The sequence below is a fragment of the Cornus florida genome, unplaced genomic scaffold, assembly GCF_030987335.1.
Source record: "Cornus florida cultivar Cherokee Brave unplaced genomic scaffold, ASM3098733v1 CherokeeBrave_3.0.0_Hap2_Chr06, whole genome shotgun sequence".
NCBI classification, from domain to species: domain Eukaryota; kingdom Viridiplantae; phylum Streptophyta; class Magnoliopsida; order Cornales; family Cornaceae; genus Cornus; species Cornus florida.
Window position 1 is genome coordinate 105644111 of NW_026775576.1, and position 18900 is coordinate 105663010.

At 33.2% G+C, this 18900-nt stretch overlaps 2 protein-coding genes across 5 annotated transcripts in view; one reads left to right on the forward strand and one right to left on the reverse strand.

The window, feature by feature from the left end:
* The first annotated feature begins 4073 nt into the window (after positions 1–4073).
* On the forward strand, positions 4074–18870 carry LOC132313670 (uncharacterized). Of its 3 annotated transcripts, XR_009483451.1 has the most exons (3): positions 4074–4877; positions 6881–6972; positions 7568–7784. XR_009483451.1 is itself a non-coding variant. In XM_059812555.1 (2 exons), exon 1 carries the CDS (start codon positions 4282–4284, stop codon positions 4861–4863), a length of 582 nt encoding a protein of 193 aa, XP_059668538.1. In that variant the 5' UTR covers positions 4074–4281; the 3' UTR covers positions 4864–4877; positions 18854–18870. The 3 variants fall into 3 exon arrangements, 2 of the variants coding, with proteins under 2 accessions (XP_059668538.1, XP_059668537.1); XM_059812555.1 differs by lacking the exons at positions 6881–6972; positions 7568–7784 and adding an exon at positions 18854–18870; XM_059812554.1 differs by lacking the exon at positions 6881–6972.
* The window catches only part of LOC132313668 (kinesin-like protein KIN-7K, chloroplastic), a 49552-nt gene continuing 38821 nt past the window's right edge, over positions 8170–18900 (reverse strand). For both annotated transcript variants that reach the window (XM_059812553.1, XM_059812552.1), the window contains 10 exons: positions 18701–18847; positions 13636–13818; positions 13292–13450; positions 11956–12183; positions 10921–11061; positions 10712–10837; positions 10532–10582; positions 9968–10015; positions 9671–9874; positions 8170–8954 (listed from right to left, as the gene is read on the reverse strand). In XM_059812553.1, coding sequence (XP_059668536.1) covers positions 8379–8954; positions 9671–9874; positions 9968–10015; positions 10532–10582; positions 10712–10837; positions 10921–11061; positions 11956–12183; positions 13292–13450; positions 13636–13818; positions 18701–18847 — 1863 coding nt within the window. In that variant the 3' untranslated portion in view covers positions 8170–8378. The remainder of the gene's footprint in view (positions 8955–9670; positions 9875–9967; positions 10016–10531; positions 10583–10711; positions 10838–10920; positions 11062–11955; positions 12184–13291; positions 13451–13635; positions 13819–18700; positions 18848–18900) is intronic.

Here is an 18900-nt window from a genome sequence, read left to right on the forward strand (position 1 = left end):
GTTAAGTACAAACAATAGCCTGATCACCAGACAGCACTGTCAGTTTATGATTCCGAATGCTCAATCAGATGGTGCCAGGTGTTCGGGAAGAAATATTGTACTATGCCACGTACGAAGTGCAATTAGCAGGTCTTGTAAAAACTTGGAACAAAGCATGTTTGATTTATTCAAAAAAAAAAAAAAAAAAAGAGCATGCTTGATTTTCTTTTTCCGTAAATTATTATGTTTGATTTAAGTTTCTGAAAATGGTTTCTAAAATTTGGAAACGAATAAATTTTTCTTTCTTCTATTTTTCTCTATTCTAGGAACAAAAAAACGATTTTAATAAAACTAATCAAATATGTCACCTTGAATTTTTATAATAATACAATAAAAATAAAAGTAGATTTAGGGTTTTCTTCTAAACTATGTTTCAGTTTGATTCTTTGACTTCTCTAACCTCTGATTCAGAGGCTCTGAATCTGTCTTTCATTGACTCAAAGAAAACGAAGTCAATATTTGGAGTGCAAGAAAGAAAAACAATTTGCACTTTGTAATCATAATATGTTAAAAAATAACAAATAATTTCTTTTTTCGTTTTCATGTTTTTGTAGTGCAATACTTCTTCTTCTTCAAGAGAGAGCTAATTATTGGTACACCCATGAGTTCAGAAACAACCTAGTCATCCATAAATAAAATTGCATACATATAATCTTTTTATTAATCTGATGGTTCGTGGAATTGTATAATGACATCGAATTATTGAAAAAAAGTTACGAATTAATCGATATGTAGCGTATCGGCCGATACGGCGAACCATGGTTATAAGTGTGGTGTGTTAGGAAACACGAATACTTCTATGAAGATGTCGTGATGGTATCGGATATTTCTTGAATATACGGACACGATTAGAAGTATCTTGAATAGTGAATATTTATTTTTCTTCTCGAATATGGTTGTGATACATCATGGACACAACAAAAATGCATTTTAGATACTTTCAGGATATGGTTGGATAATTTTGTAAATATATTTTTATAAAAATAAAATTAAATGCAATTTAAAATATATTAGGAGTAAATTTAAAAATAATATAAAATTTTAGAAAACAAAAATAATAAACATCTAGCTCTAAATTCTAAATTATTGATTTATTTATGATTATAGAAATAAAATAGCAAAAAAATATATTATTTGCATATATATATATATATATATATATAATATTATTTTTTTGACATATTCATATAGTTCTCGTATCTTATTTTTAAAATTTTATTGTATCGTTGTGCCTTTATTATATCGTATTTTTATTTTGTATTTGTATTCATAATTTCCAAATGATATATAACAAAAAATAATATATAGTAATACACTTTTACGATGACGACATGAATCCACAGTACATTTTCTTTGAATTCAATGGTTTAGATATTAGAATCTGATTGCAATTTTGAATTAGTATGACAGAATGGATTTGATTTTGAAACAAATATAAAATATAGTGAGGGATTGTTTGTTTGGGTCATTATGTTGTCATTTTTGTAATGAAAAATAGTGTTGTCATTTTGTTGAAAGATAAAATGGCATCACATGAGACCAGAATGAGAAATGACAAAATAGTCTCTATCTCTGATCAAGATTATCAAAATGGCATGCGCCCCGAGTCAGTTTCTCCCTCTTTCATTGCTCAAAAAAAGTAGAATCTTAGATAAGTTCGAGATAGATCTAACTATATAATAAGAAGGAAAAAAGAAAAAATTATCCAAAAAGGAAAAAAATAAAAAGAAATGAACAAAACTATAATAATATTGAAGTTTAATTATAGAACTCTCTGTGAATCCCATTTAGTTTGTCCTAAATCCTAACCAGGCAACATTCTTATTTGGCAGTGAAAAGTGAACCTATTCCTTACTTGCCCAGATTGGAGCTGGCTGAGAATATATAAATATATATGTATATATGTATAAATAAATGTGGTAAGCTTTTGATGTATCATATTATTCATATTGCTTAGTTTGGTAAGGTAGAAATATCAGTAAAAATAAAAGAAATGAAAATTTTTTCTAACTTTTTGATAATTTGGATAGAAGGAAAAGCAAAAGTTTGTGGATTTTTTTTTTTTTTTTTTTTAATTTTTATTTTATAACTACTTAACTTTCTCATAAAAAAATATAGAAAATTTATGTTTTCTTGAGAAAAATATATGAAATTTCATTTATAGCCCTCTTTTTATTTTCTAAAATAAAATGTGGTTATGCATAAATTTTATAAGAATAATATAATAGTTACATCTCTCTAGGTGTCTTACAGTTTTTTATAAATATTCTTATATTGCTTTTATTTTTTTAAAAAATAAAAATAAAAATATATATATTTATTTAGACATATTGCCATATTAATAACAATAGGGACAATATATATTCTATTAACTTTAATGTTATTCAAACTATGAAATGAGACATTCTCATAATTTTTCTGAAATTTTTTATGCTAACCTTTATTGCACTTTCTTTACTATGAATTTCCATCTAACCATACCATATGGGCTAACTAAAATCACAACTTCTAAATTTTGTTTTGAAATCTTACTAAATTTTTTGGTTAAAGAAGCAAATGATAACGATGAATGTGAAGACGTTTATAGTGTATTATAACCTAACAAAAAAATTAGATATATATATATATATATATATATATATATATATATTTATATATAGTTGTTATCAATAAAATTTGGTCTGCATAACCAAACCTCATACCCACAGTGGTCATGACCTTATGGGTCTGGGTCACAATGACAAAAGCCACATAGTCATGCATGCTTGAACTTTGTTGCACCCATAATGGTTCTGGAAAAAGGTAAAGAAAAATTGTATCTGGGTTTGTTTGGGTTTTGATTCTTTTCAACTGCTGAAATGAAATGACCAGTTTTTGTGTGTCTATAACGAGTAAAATAGAAATGGTAAGTTTTTGTGTTGAGTAATGGTGTTTAGACCTACGGATAATGTTTGGATCCGCTCCTTAAGAGAATGAAGTTCATTAGTTGATGTCGTCTAATGTAATTAAAACACATGTTAAAAAATAAAAAATTCATTGATGGGCATTTACCCATTTCTTCCAACTTTTTCTTTCCTTCTGAATCACCATAATTTACCTCTATCTTCCCCTCTCCAGCAAAACAAATCCTTTTTTAGTCCTAATATTGTTGTATAAGGATTTTTTATTTTTATTTTTTTATTACAAGTTTTCTGTACTTGATATATGATTATTTAATGAAAATCAACAAAAAAAAAAAAAGGTCTTTGCTTTGTTTTAATAATAAAAGTTTTGATCAACTCCATATTAGTTAAAAAAGTGAGATGGTTATTGGGTGAGGGGATACTTCGGATTCAATCCTGTTGTGTTTCAAATTTTGTTTTATAATGGCTAAACAATTACTTAATAACTGGTTATATTATTTTTGTTCGGCTGCATAGAATTGAAACCTTCTAAATGAAATTAATAAATTTAAAAAAAAAAATTAGTTCAAAATTTTAAATTATTATTCTTTAATTTTAAAACTCTAATTCTATGCAGTCCAACATAATCCGTATAGACCAAAGATTGTCCAGGGCTGGGCATGCTTTTGACTTAATTTCAGTGAGACTTCTAAATTTGCTTTAATCTCTCTCTTCTATTTTTATTTCAAGTAAGGAGATATATATATATATATATATATATATATATATATATATATATATATTTCCTGATACATAAAAGTAAGGAGATATACCTTGGCATTTTTCAGTAGTGGTACCAAAGAGACAGTAAGTTCACATCTAAGTTGTCAAATGTGCTTATAAAATATTTTTATTTTAGTTAAAAATTTAAAATAATTTTTTTTTAATTTCAAATTCAAAACACAAATTCTTGCTTTCAAACTCAACAATTTATTAACATGTATAATTTTACTCAAATTCCAACATGCATTATATCATATCATTTTTTGTTTCTATAGTTTTTTTTTCCTGACAAACTAACGATGAGTATCATGCTATTTGTGAAACAAAAAAAAAAAATTGGTATCATACTTGGAGTGTCCTTTTAATCCTTGGTTATCTACATCCAAACAACCCCTTAACATGAAACTCCCAATCAATCTTGAAATAGTCCATCAAAAATAAAATTAAAACTTAAATCACTCGCCCAAAACTCAGCATCCAAACACAGCATCCAAACACTCAGATCAAGGCCCCGTCTCTCTCTCTCTCTCTGAAAACAGAGATTTTCTCTGTCCAGCTTCTGTATCACTCTCTCTCCATGGCCACCACACTGTTCTCAAACTTCAAATACTCCGACAGCCTCACCGTTGTCGGAATCTCCGTTTGCACCGCCGTGGTCTGCGAAGCCATCTCGTGGCTTCTCATCTACCGAACCTCTTCTTACAAATCCCTCAAGTCCTCCATTGACAAAGCCTCCAAGAAGCTCGAGACCATGAAGACCGACTCAAACCCAACAAAACTCACCGTCAAAAAATCCAAAACCAAGAAGATCGATCGCGTCGAGACCAGTCTCAAGGAATCGAGTCGCGATCTCTCTCTCTTCAAATTCAAGTCAGGCGCTGTGGTTGCTTTGGTCCTGTTCGTCGTGTTTGGATTGCTCAATTCGTTGTTCGAAGGCAAGGCCGTCGCGAAATTGCCCTTTGTGCCCGCTCGAATCGTGCAGAAGATGAGCCACAGAGGTTTGCAAGGGGACGATATGACGGATTGTTCGATGGCATTTTTGTATTTCTTGTGTTCGATCAGCATTCGCACCAATTTGCAGAAGTTCTTAGGGTTTTCGCCGCCGCGAGGGGCCGCCGGTGCGGGGTTGTTTCCAATGCCGGATCCAAAAAGCAATTGATCAATTCGGAATAGGTTTGATCAATTTTGGTATTATAATTGTTGTTTTCATTAGTTTTCCTTATCATAAGGAATGAACTTTTTCTGATTAATTTTTTTTTAAAGCCGTAATTGCAGAATTTAATAAAACTTGGATTAATTTGATGTGGAATGTAACTTATGAATTTATCTGATCATTGATCCTTAGAGTTATTGAACAACTTTTTTCACACACACTCTCTCTCTCTGTGTATATATGTATATCTATGTGCGCGCGCGGACATATATGTTAGTAATGGTGTCTAATGGGTTGATCTAATAAATGATGTTTAGGATTGTTCGTGTGTATACATATCCTTTTTATGAGATATTTGGTTATTGTTAGGAGATTTTGCTAGAGTTTTTGGAAGGCTGAGTTGGTTTCAAAGACCAGAATCAATTATGCTGTTTTTTATTGGTGTGAATTGAGATGAATTCCATCTTTGGGGTATAATACATGGCTTGAACTGATCCTGACCTTTGAATTTTTTTATTTTAGTTGTCTTCTTCTAGGTGTTGTCATGATCTTTGTGATTGAATTCACCACATTGTGTTTAAAATGTCTTACCATGTTGAGGTGAACTTGCGATTGCGAGTATGAAAATTCTTCCTTCTTCTTGGTTGATGAGTTGATGATATTTAGTGCTGGTTTATTGCTTATTCAGTTTTTTGTTGTTGGTTAGATGACTTATGTTAATTAGTAAATCATAAAACTCTGTATGTTAATGTCATATTCAAATAGAGAAACAAAATCAAAACCCATTTGAAGCAACTACTTTTAAAACCAAGAAAGAAAATAACAATTTGAAAAAAAGAAAAACAAAACTGAACCCCAAATGGTAAACCCCGAACAGTGGCTTGAATGTCAATATCATATTCGAGCAAAGAAAACATAATCAAAACCTCTTTTCAACCTACTAATATCAGAACCAAGAATAGAAAATATTACCAAATTCACTCTGATTGTGTGAGAGACAAATATATATGATGTTACGTGACAACATGGCCTTGGACTCTCATCTTCCTTGTATCATCACTGATTTTCTACATGTTTCCTCTTTAAAACTCTCTCTCTACAATGTATAAATAAATATAAAACTTTTTCTATAGTCTCTACAATGTATAAATAAATATATAATATAGTTGGTGAGTTTTGGACGACAACATAATATGGTGATCTGTACTTCCATTGGCTTACTTCGCGCGTGCGTTTAAAATCTAATTTTTTTTTTTTTTTTTTTTTTTTTTCATAACTTGGAATTTTGTTAAAAATTTTAAAAAAACAAAAAACAAAATTCAAGTCTTAAAAATTTAACAACACTTAAAATTTTGTTTTTTGCAAAATTTTAAAACTTAAACTCGTGAGCAAGCCAGTGGGTGAACTAGTCAGTATACCATTCTGTTGTCCCTCACCGACTATATATTTATTTATACATTGTAGAGAGGGAGGATTTTAGATAGGGAACATGGGGAAATCAGTTAAGCAGGCGTCTAATAAGGTGTACTGAGTGAGAGAGATGGCTATGAGAAAGTTGAGATTGTGTCAACTCCATTTTGGTAATATTTTTTCAATTTGGTAATATTTTTGTTCTTGGTTCTGATTTTAGTAGGTTCTCGAATATGGTATTGATATCTAAGTCTCTGTTCTGGGTTTTACCATCTCTGATCTTTTGTATTTATATATAATTTGTATTTTTTTGTTTTTCAATTTGTTATGCTCTTGGTTTTCATTGTAGTTGCTTTAAATGGGTTTTGATTCTGTTATTCTCTTTGAATATGACATTGGCATACCAAGTTTTTCTGTTCTGAATATTTGAATTATGTTTCTCTTTTTGTTATTACAATTTTATCTATTCAAAATCGGATCTGAAGATCTTCTCTGTTATTTTTCTCTTTCTTCGCTTATCTTCTTCTCTAGTTTTTCTACATCTTTCCCTTTCTCTTTCTACTTACAACTCTTGTCCTTCTACTTCTTATACTTGTCCTACTACTTCTTTTAGACCTTTTCTTTCTATAGTTGGACTGCTTTAAAGCTTGGATACCTCTCCAGACTTGTTGTTGCACTTGTCTTCGCCCTGTCTGCATTGCGATGGTGAGTTCTTTCCTTCATTCTACCCAATCTTTCCTCTCCAGACTAGCCTTTGTTTCTTTGTGATAATAGTGTTTTCTTTGGCTGTTTACTCCAGATTTTATCGCATTTCATAAACTGTTCAATATTCTTTATAAAAGTTTGTATTTTTTAAGTTTATATTAGTGACTTTTTACATAAAAAATATTTCTGCATAATATACTTGAGTTGCATTTTTACTTATTAAAATAAATAAATAAATAAATAAAAAATACTTGAGTTGCATTTTGATTCTTCATTGTTTTCTAGTTGTTTGGAGATCATTGCATTCTTAATTGACTGGTGGTTATGGTAGAAAAAAAAGAAAAGAAAAGAATTGACTGGTGTTGTTAGATCCTATAGGCATAAAGTTCCCAACAAGATTTCCATAAATCCAGTAGCAAACCTGGGTTTGCGTCTAAGGGGTATCAAATCTTTGGTTGAGTTTTACTCACAAAGTTTCAATCTGTATTCTTACAGACATTCACCTTTTGGTAGAGTTCTTGTGAGAGTATAACTAGTGCTATAAGTGGATCACACTGAGATTTATTGAAGGACTTGTTTGTTGACATCTTTGCAGTCCTAGGTTCAGAGGTTCATTTACTTGGCATTTTGGTTGTTTTGCACTAGTAGCTGCTCTGCATCAACATTGAGACCATTTTGCTGTGACGATCCTTTTATACGATATGCAGTGTCTTGATAAACATTCAAATACTGATATTTTGCTATGACGATCCTTTTATGTGCTATTCTTTCTTTTTGTTCTCTTAATGATATGGTTTATCTAGATTGCAAAACACATTTCTTGCTATGAATATCCATGTACTAAGCTACATGTCACACATGTTGGGAACTATCACTAGCAAGAAATGTAGCTGAGGAGAGTGATAGACATATGAAGGTGGGTCAACAACATTGACGCGATGGATTCATGTTTCAATATTAATTCATTGGGAGAGGCCTACGGAATTATTGAATTCCTTTCAAGGGTTTTTTTTTTAATTATTATTATTATTATATTTTATTTTTCATTGTCAAGGCATAAATTGAATTCACCATAAATTCTGTCAAGTTTATTCCCCGTGGAAGGTAACTACCTCATCGAGGCTGGTTTTTTCTAGAAGCCAATTGTCTAACTTGGATTTCCGAGTTTTGTCCTAGTGGAAATAGAAGAACAATATGTGAAGCTAACAACGTATCGAAATTAATTTAAGTAAAATAGCAAACAAAAGGAATAACCCGATTTGTACATAAAGTTGAGAAATCAACTGAAAAAGGAAAACCCCTCACAATACACAAACCCAACCTAACCCCCCACTACTTGGAATGCACAACAAACACAATCTTTCTCATCCACTAGATAGATAGCAGGTTTTTATAATTGAAAAGCCCTATTTTGGCATTGAATTACTCCAAATCTCAAAGCCATCGACTCCTTGGTTTTCTCTAGATTCAGAAACATCAGTTTCAGTTCCATTAGATTTTTTAAGCTTCGCCACAAGAACCCACATATTAGCAAGTTCATTTTCAAGATAAGCTTCTCTTTGTTTTGATTCTTCCACCTTCTTTTGTAGCTCACCTTCTCTCTGGTCCTTTTCTGCCAAAGCAGCTTCATATGAAAGCTCTCTTTCCCTACTCATGGCTAGTTCTCTCTTGATTTCTGAGGACAACACACCTTGATCGTGCCGTTTGATGTTACCATCTCTCCGACCATTCCGGGTCACAACATTAGTTCTACGCTGTGTAGGGTTACTCTTTTGTGCTGCTAGCTCAGCAGCTAATCTATCATTCTGGTTCATCAGCTTGGCAACTTCTTCTGACAATGCCTTCAACTCAACTGCAGCAGCCGAGGCTAATCCTTTGGCATATGAACTCTCCTCCACCAGTTTCTGGTTCCGAAGTTCTAGCTGCTCATTTGTTGCATTTAGTTCAGTGACTCTCTGTTGGAGGTCTTCTATCTCAGTTGCCTACAAAAGGAAACAACAAGAGTCTAGTTGGAGGTTTGCTTAGATGACAATCGGCCCATTTCAAAACATATGACAGTATTTCATGCCAACGGAAGTACAATGTGTCATTAGTAGGAATATAATCGGAAGATATATTCCTACAATCCATAAACTTGAACCATTTCTTATACTGAAATCATTTAAGTAGTCACAAAATCAGGTGAAATATAATAATAAAGGTACACAGTTGATTCATAAATATGAATATGAACAATTAATGTTCAAGGGCATACATGGAAGAGTTGAAGAGCATAAACATTCCACCCATATGAATATAACGTCACATACTTAAATTCGTCTATCTAAATGAACAAAATCAAGGATGAATGCATTCAAAAATTTATGTTTATTATAAAAGACTTGGACTTATTTAGATTCTCCATGTCGTGTCATTTAACTTAGAAAATTGATATAAGAAGTTCTTTTTATCATTCAATTGACGTATGATAATTGTAATATTTTACAAGTAAAATCCATCAAAATGTTTTGCGGTTGAAACAAAATATCAGAGGAACACTATGATTTTCAAGATTACTTAGAAGGTTTCCTTTTCCTTCTACTTTTTGGACTAAAGCAGAAATATCTAGAAATTATGAACCATTATAATTTCATGCAATTACAGGACTTCCCTCCAAAAACTAAACCAACATTCAACAAGGGGGGCACATAGAAAGAACCTGAGCTTGTAGCAGCATTGCTTCATTTGTATCTTTCAATTCCACATTTTCTTCGTGCATACAAAGTTTTCCCTGAATGCTTTTCGTTTCAGAGTAGCACTGTGAACAACTGACAGCCGGGCTGGAATTTCTTAATTCTAGCGTATCGGAGAGCTGTTGTTTCAAGGAGGCAATTGTTTCTTGCAATACTTCGCATTCACAGATCTGAAAGAGAAGTATAGTTTTGTCACAAAAGGTTCTGAAGCAGTAAAATCATGACATGCCATGGTGGAAGTTAAGTAAAATTGGCTCATGTACCTTTTGGTTGAGCTGCTCTTGAATTATTCGATTATCAGCAGTTTGGACCTGAAAAAAGAAAAAAGAAATATGCTTCTCATAATTTAATTCAACCTCTGCTTTGTTTCACAATATATTTATTTCAAGTCGTAATGTCCCATTACTATGGAGATAAAGCTAAAGGAACCTACCACCAAAGCCTTATAGCCCAAGTGGTATCTCCTCCTCCTAAATGGAAGGTGGAGGGTTCGAGTGTCCCAGACATGTTTCGTGACTTTAAAAAACAGGAAAGAAACTAAAGGAATTTCAATTAAGATAACTCAGTGGTAGTTTTATTATCATTACTGTTGATGATTCCAATTCTTAGCAAAGACCATCATTTTCTATTATTGTTCTTGTCATCATCGTTGTTGATGATGACATTATAACAATGTACAAAAAAATGGATTTGCCCATTCACGTTCACTGAAAAAGAAGAAACGAAAAATGAAATGATTTCATATCTATTCAGTGTCCAAACAAGTCCTCTTAATATGTGAGAAACAAATAAAAAACAATTCCCATTAATATACAAAACTGCATCACCTCAAGTTCAAAAGACTTGTCATTCAATTGCGCCACTATCTCAGCTACAGACTGCAGCACACAATAATTAGTTTTAAAAATAAACTTGCATTTGAGAGATGAGAAATTCATTCAATGAAATAAGCTCATCAAAATCTGGAAAAAGAAAGAAAAGAGAAAAATTAAAGAAGTTGAACTTACTTGTGATGTTTCCAGTTTATCCATTCTATCATGAGAAGAAACAATGGAATCAGCAATTTGCTTTTCCAGGAAAGCTATTTGTTCATTCTTCTTTCGGATTTCATCATTCAACTTTCTTATCTCCACCTAATATATTGGACCACAAGATTAATTATCTAGGCTTATCAACATCAGCTAGGGACGAATATGATTTGGAATCAAGATAGTACATGAATATGTTCCTTCTTAGGGTTTCTTACTGCCTCCTCAGACAGCCGCTTAAGAGCACTTGAATGGAGTGCCACCTCTCCAGACAAAATCTTTTGCTGTTCCCTCAGAAGATCGATTTGGTCAGTTGTCTTCATGCTAGTCTGGCATCAAACAAAAAGTTGAAATCTAAATTGATGGATTATGCAAAACCGTTGACCAGAAAATCTACTAAGTTCAACATAAGTTTATGCGCTTAAATACCCTATATTCTTAGAGCCAACTGATAAAACATTCCAGAAGTTGTCCACAAGATGCTGGAAAAGTAAAATTTTCTAAAAAAATAAAATTAAATGACACGCCATTTTGCATTTAATGTTCAGGCTTGACTAAAAGATTTTGTCTTTAACAGTGATGTGGATGCATGAACCTAATAAGATTCATTCAAGTCTGAAGTTCTTGCTTCCTAGCAAATCTAAATGCTACGTTAGTTTTATAAAGAACCAGCAAAGGTAAAAGAAGGATAATAATGCTAAAGAAGAAAAGGAAAGTAAAAAAAAAAAAAAGAAAGAAGAAGCAACCTATCTTAAATTGCCCAGTTGACAATTTGTCTCTTGCCATGCATTTCAAGGGCATCCTAAGAATGTAAGCTATTGGCAAATATCACCAAATAATGAGCTTCCCAAAGTTCAACAGTCAACAAGAATTTTTTTGAAGAAATGATGAGTACTGCTGAATATATAATATGCACACCCAAGCTCTAACATTAGCAGGAGAGATGTGAAGAGTTCTTGAGCGTTCTGCCAACTAACCAAAACAAAATGTTAGCTTTTCTTTGTTTAATTTATTTTCTTTTTGATTGGGGTGGGGGATTGCGGTGTCCACTAGTGAGTGTCTCAACAACATCTAAGTTATAAATAATATAAACCAGTCTTCTTGAGAATTTCTACACAGTGAAAAAATTCTTGAAAAGCTTTACATAAGACCCAAGCATGGAACAGATATATTTGGTCTATCACAAGATAAATTTATACACTGAAAAATAATTATTTGCATACCAAAGGGGTCTCTTGTCCTGAAAAGATGTCCTCCGAAACTTCTCTATCCTGCCCGACCTCTGATAAAAGATTTACAGGTGTGCTCTCAGCAAGTAGGGAATGTGAATCTCTGGATTCCATATGAAAATTGACGCTTTCTGCTTGGGGAGTTGAAGGTGTACTAATAGACTTAATACCACTTGACTTATCACTAGTGCTTGTCAAAGCCCCCAATCCATTATCTCGTTTCTGGGAAAATAGAGGACAAAAGAAGCTTTGGAAATTATAAAAATAAAATTATGAAGAATGAATCAAATATAGAAGCAGGAATACTATAAATACAAAGTTCTCTCAGTTTCACTAGGAACTGATTAAGATGCAAAGGAACAAGAGCTAGGAACTGATTAAGATGTGCAACAGACAAGAAGATAGATAAGCAAAGTACAATGATAGAACCAAGCTATTAGTTAGTGTGCACTGCAACTTGAGATATAGGATGGAAGTAGGCTAAAGCACATTTTCCAGTAGGTCAAAAAATTAAGGTCAATTACATACCAAGTGCAATAGATTTGGGGTTGTCAACTAGATAAATGATTGACACACCTAAGTTAGGCAGCACTGTAAATTCTTATATACTAGACAACATGCACGAAAACAAAAGTAGAAATGCATGTATAATCACATATTAACATACAACTATAATCTTGTAATACATTAAACTTCAGGTTATCTACATCCAAATAAGTGGAACTGTTTGTGAAGTGTTCAAAAATTTAAAAATTGTTTTCAAGTTATGGTAGCACTGTAAACATGCTTCTAGTTTACTCCAATAAGCTTTGTTACTCATATCAATGGAACTACCTGGCACCAGATTGGCTCCACTACTAGAAAATGCTGCTTAGTTTCCGCTTTACAAAAATTTAAGATTGAAATGTTGTCTTCTCACCTTTTCCATATTAGGCAGAAAATAGTTTCCAACTTTGTTATTGAATTCCATGTCATACATGATCAAGTATTTTTGCATATTCTAAAAAAGTTCCTCTCCTTGTGGAACAGTAATATGAACCTCACAATATTTTAACAGATACTTGAAGCACGATTCCACAACAAATGGCTAAAAAATTGTAAACTTACATGCATGACTATTTGCACATTGAATTTCTCTGTGTTTCTTTCTCAAAGGTGATCACATTAAGTGCATTAGTCAGCAAAAAGAAAAAGAAAATCAGATATTGTAATTATTATTGTTTACTACTACAATAATTTTCGTAACTCTGGAAATTAAAAACTTCATAGGTGAAAGAAGTTATTTTCAGAAAGATTAGCACATATTACAAATGGTTCATATTCTACATACCTTTAGTTTAAACCAATTTAGCAATCCATGCTTCCGGGTCTTTTTATCCTCCTTCAAAGTATCATCTCCAGTTTCAGCATTCCCATCAAGCGAAACATACAAGTCAATGTTTTCATCATCCAAAATTAAGTCTCGCCTTCTGTGTGGAAGGTATGCAAGCTGCAAATTCACCATAGTGAACTTCAATCAGATCATCATAAAAATAGGAAAAAAAATTTAATAGATCTAAAGTCTATTCATTTGGCAGCATGCCATGTCATAAAAATTTCTTTTTCTTTTGATAGAACAATATCATGAGATTTTCTAAGAAAATTAGGTGTTCTGGGATGACCTAATCATCATACCTCTTCTTCTCCAAAGGAATGCCTTCTTCTAGGACCAGGGCGGTAAGGAAATCTTGATGATTGTGAAGCTTTTGTTGAGACCAAAATTAGCTTTGTCAGCCTTTGTATTCTGCCCAACAAAGCAGCTTTAGCTTCTTCTTCTTGTTCCAATCTCGATTGCAGCTTGACATGACCATCTTCTAGCTTTACACGTCACACCATACAAAAGGGATTGGGTCAATTCATACATGCAAATTAAACTTAAGATATATCCAGTGGTAAAAGACAAGAAAAAACAAAATAATATGACGAGGAGAATAAAAACTGATATTACAAATATATATATATATATATATATATATATATATTTTTTTTTTCTTTTCTAAAAAGCAATAAAGTTTTCACCCAGTATTAAGGATGACTCTCATGTAAAGCCTATCACAACTCACAAATGAAAAATAGAAATACAAATATTGTTTAAAGTGTTGACAAGAGTGCAATAAAACTCAGATTTTTTTTGTCATTTTCATAATTACAAGAATTATAATTGAATATTAAAATATTTATGTCTTTCGGATACCATTTTTTAAAGAGATATTTCTAATATTTAGACTCAGTTCCAAATACTATGATGAATCAAATGAGAAGAGCATTGAATTGGTGAAAGTTTCTAAGACAAGTAAAATTCAAATTCAGATGAATATGAGTAGGATATCTTCGAACTGAATTTCTGATTTCTTGTTGACTGAAAGTGTAGGCCATCCCCTTGTACATCCAATATACTTACTCCATAAATATTGCACGTAGACTGAAGTAACAAGCCTTTTGATAAAATTGAAGTTTAAAGTGGAATATGCGCTAAGAGAGAGATCTTCCCAAATAGATACCTACAGCAAACAAAAAGGCATCTAGGGAACTTATCTCCTAGAAATTGCACTCCTCAAAGTTGAGAGGTCAACCTCATGAATGATTAAGTAGCCTATTAGAGATCCATTGGGAACATGACAATAATAACATTTCCACAATCGTAAGATTCAACTCTCCAGGTTGATTACCTGAGTCGAAGGCGGCAAGTTTTCATCAACTGGTGCAGCATGTGCAAGAGGGATGAGGAGCCAGTAAATCACCTTCTCTTGCATTGTTTAGCGGCTAGGGATGCTGGGACATGCTTCTTTCGCTTTTTGGTGTTTATTGAATAATGCTGTGGTCTACGAAGAGCATTCTTGAAGTTTGGCGAGGCTTCTCGGTGGTGTCTCAAGTCTCAGAGACTTGGAGGGTTGCCCCCCTTTGTCTTTGGTGGGGCTTATGAAAGGAGAGGAATAGGAGATGCTTCGATGGTATGGAGGTTCCTATTTCGGCATTGAAATTTCATATTCTTAGCTCTTTATTTTTTTGGGTCTGAGGGAAAAAGTGTAAATCTATGGGGGAATTTGTAGATTTTGTGGATAGTTTAAGGGTATAGTGTCCATATAAGCTTCCATTTCCAAATTATTCAAATTACTCAAGGAGGAACCATATACATCAACTTTATTGCAGAGGTGAACTGCAGATTTCCAGGACAACAGATGATGAGAAAGGAGCTATGATGAGCAGCCAATCCCCTTATAAGGTCATTCAAACTTGTACATGCAAACTCAAGGTCGATGGCATGATTATTAGAATCCCAATCCGGACCGTACAATCCTACTATCCAAAAATGTCAAATCAATTCTGATAATATAAAATACTGCAAAATGGGAAGGATTTTAGGCGGTTGCCATGGAATCGTTCAGGATAGTAGGTTTGTGATCCTATGGATGAAACAAACTATCCAAGTTACACGAACACGACTTCTCAGTTTGGGCCTTCAGTCAAAATTTAATAAAAATCCGAAACCCATGACTTAGCGTATAACCCTCAAATCCAAAATCTTATAAATCCCAAAAAGCCTGTAACCCAAAATAAAACCCAAAAATTAGTAAATTAGAACTCATTCTCATCTTCATGAACAACAATTTCTTCTTTTCTGCTTCTTCTTTTTCTTTATTTCTTCTCATTTTCTCTTTCTTCCATCTTTCGTCATAAACAGTGTCTTCTTCATGAACTACGTCATGTTTCTCCATTTCTTCTCTCTCTCTCTCTCTCTTATTTTAAATTTCTCCCGTTCAAAACAATGTTTTTTTCCTCTTATTTCTCTCTTCATTAAGAAGAGAGAAGAATGCCAAGTTTCCCACCCCATGAATAATGTCTTCTTCTTTATCTCTTTTTTTAATCAAGTTTTCTGTTTGCATGATCAGTGTATTTTTCTCTTCTTCCTCCTTTTCACACAGACTGACTTATGTTTATGTTTCTCTTCCTTCTTTCTTCAAAAGCTCAGTAATAGCATCTGCCGTTTCATGGACTAATTCTTTTTTCTCTATTCCTATTTCTTCTTTTCCTTCTTCTTTAATGTTTCCCATGCATAATCTTGCAAGTTGTATACTGCAATGTTGGTGCAAGGGTTCTACCTTTGAGTTACATTCTCAGTTACTGGTGAACTTGTGCGTTAGTTTATACCAGAATATCTCTCTCTATATATATTTTGTGTTTTAGGCTTGTTACCCCATAATCAATTCGATGTAGGATCCTGATCCTGACAACCTTGGTTGATAGGCACCCAAAGTAAGCTAAGAATATCATTGTAACCATTACCTGAGACTAAACAGCTCAGCGATAATCACAGGTTCTCCAGTTCCTCTTTTCTAAACTTGAAAACATCGCAGAAATAAGAGCACATCCACAACGCGGTTTGGGAAACAACCAAAAAGGAATTAACAAATTTTGGCTGGGACAACCCAGTTGACATTTACCCTGCTGCAAATACTGGCTTAGGGTATAGGTTGTGGCTAAAAATTAGGAGTGGCAATTCGGGTTCGCGTGTCATAAACGTGTTGTGTCGATATAAGGGTATTACACTAAACACGTCAACCCGAACACGACACGATTAATAATCGTGTTGGATATCCTCAACCCTAACACGACCTGTTTATTAACGGGTGACATGACACGACACGACACGACACGTATAACCCGTTTAATAAACAGGTCGTGTAACACACACCAAAACACAACCTGTTTAAAGACATGCTTAACCTATTTAACATACTTGACCTATTTAATGACCTGTGTAACATGCTTATACGGAGTACTTGATAGGGCATTTAGTAGTTTGATTTTTATTTTTTTCTTTTCAAAGCATTCAATCCCATTAACAACTGATAAAATTCCTTGACAGTCACAATGGAAATCAAATTTTACATATTTAGAACACAAAAAAATCAACAGAACACAGCAAGACAGATTTATGATAATACTATTTTATACTATTAACATAACACAAATTGATGAATCATTGGACAGGAATCATTAATCCACAAAAATCCTCCTCATCATCAATCATATTTGATCTCAATCATATTATATATATATATATATATATATATATATATATATATATATCCCAATCAGCATGAGCAAAACAGAGCCCCAAAAGTCAAGATCTACAAAAAATGAGCTTACAAAAGTTACAATATAGAAGAAAAAAAAATCTCACTCTCTTGCTGTTTCAAATTAGATCTAAAAGAGGAAAGAGAGAAAAAATTAGAAAAATTGCTTCCACCGTTCCGAGAGAGAGAGAGAGAGGGAGGGAGTATTTGTCTAGTTAGGGACTCATGGACATGGTGAGAGAGAGAGAGAGAGAGAGAGAGTCACACTGAGGCGGCATAGAAAGAGGAGAGACTGAAGAGAGAGAGAGAAAGAGAGAGAGATAGAGTATTTGTCTGGTTAGGGACTCATGGACATGGTGAGAGAGAGAGAGAGAGTCACACTGAGGCGGCATAGAAAGAGGCGTAATGGACTTGGGAGCGTTGACTGTATTGGACCATGCTTTAAAAACTAGGGTTACTTATGCAAATATGAAATGACTATAATGTCCCCTATTAATCGGGTTAAAACAGGTAACGGGTTAAACGGGTTCACGGATGACACGTTTAATTAAACGGGTTAAACTGCAAAACCCAAACACGACACAATTAACTAAACGGGTTAATCGTGTCGACTCGTTTATGACACGAACCCGTTTATGGTAAACCCATTACCCATTTAACTCGTGTCGTGTACATGTCGTGTTGGCGGGTCGTGTCGAACTTTGCCACCCCTACTAAAAATCTACTTTATGATACATTCTGGAACACCATGAATGAAAAATCTCCAAGGATTTGAAGCTCCCACCTAACAAGAATCAAGGGAGTAGTTTAGAGATTTCTTTTTTCTGTAGGCATCAATGGAGGATTTCAGCTTTTTAAAATTTTGTAAATTCCCTTTCTACATCATGGTGGTTGGATTTTTAAGGTGCATAAAGTCCATATTCAGCTAAAGTCTAAACACCCCAAATTCCAACTGAAATCTCAATATTTGAAAATGTCCCTTCCACTTAAAAGGAGTTGAAAAAAAAAACCAACGGGCCAGTGACCTAGCGGTATTAGCCTCTTACTTTTAAAGGGAGGTCAGGGGTTCAAGTCTCAGAAGAGACAAGTGTGTGTGAGTACCAACTAGGAAAAAAAAAAAAGAGGAGTTGAAAACTTCATTAATGAATGTTAAGATGGTTCTAAGCTTTTGGCAGTTTGGAGGCCAAGGAAAAAATTTCTATTGAAATTTCTCAGATTTAGATACATGGGTGGGCAAGATGTAAACTAAAACACTCTAAGGGTTGGTTCAAGAAAAATTAGAAGGTAATTATGATGGAGATCAACTGGACACTAGAAGATTTGGAATGGGAGCCAAGGGCACTAGTAAATGGATATCTGTTAATGATGAAATTCATATGTAAAGCCTTATTTCCTCCCTAAATGTTCAGATACCATCTCTACTTTTTCATTATGGTTTCAGAAATTTAAGACTTTTGCTCTCTGTAGACCAGATCGTTGCTCTTTCATTGGACAAAATTAGTTCTATGCAGTGAGATCAATTATCCAATCAGACACTTTCATCCAAAAAAGAAATAATAATAATTTAAGCTGAAATGTAGAAGCTTGAGGCAGGACCACAAAGCTAACTCACACAAGTGTACCTTTTGTTTTAGGAGCACAATATCATCTTCTCTGTTATTTTTGAGTTGAGGAACTGTAACAATGCCTCTCTTTAATTGTTCCAACTCTTCTTTTAAACAGTGAATCTCGTTTTGATATTTCTTGATAAGCGATTTCTCATCAATGATCTGCAGGTTCACAGTACTTCCAATAAGTGCCAGCGAAGAGAATTTCAAAAATG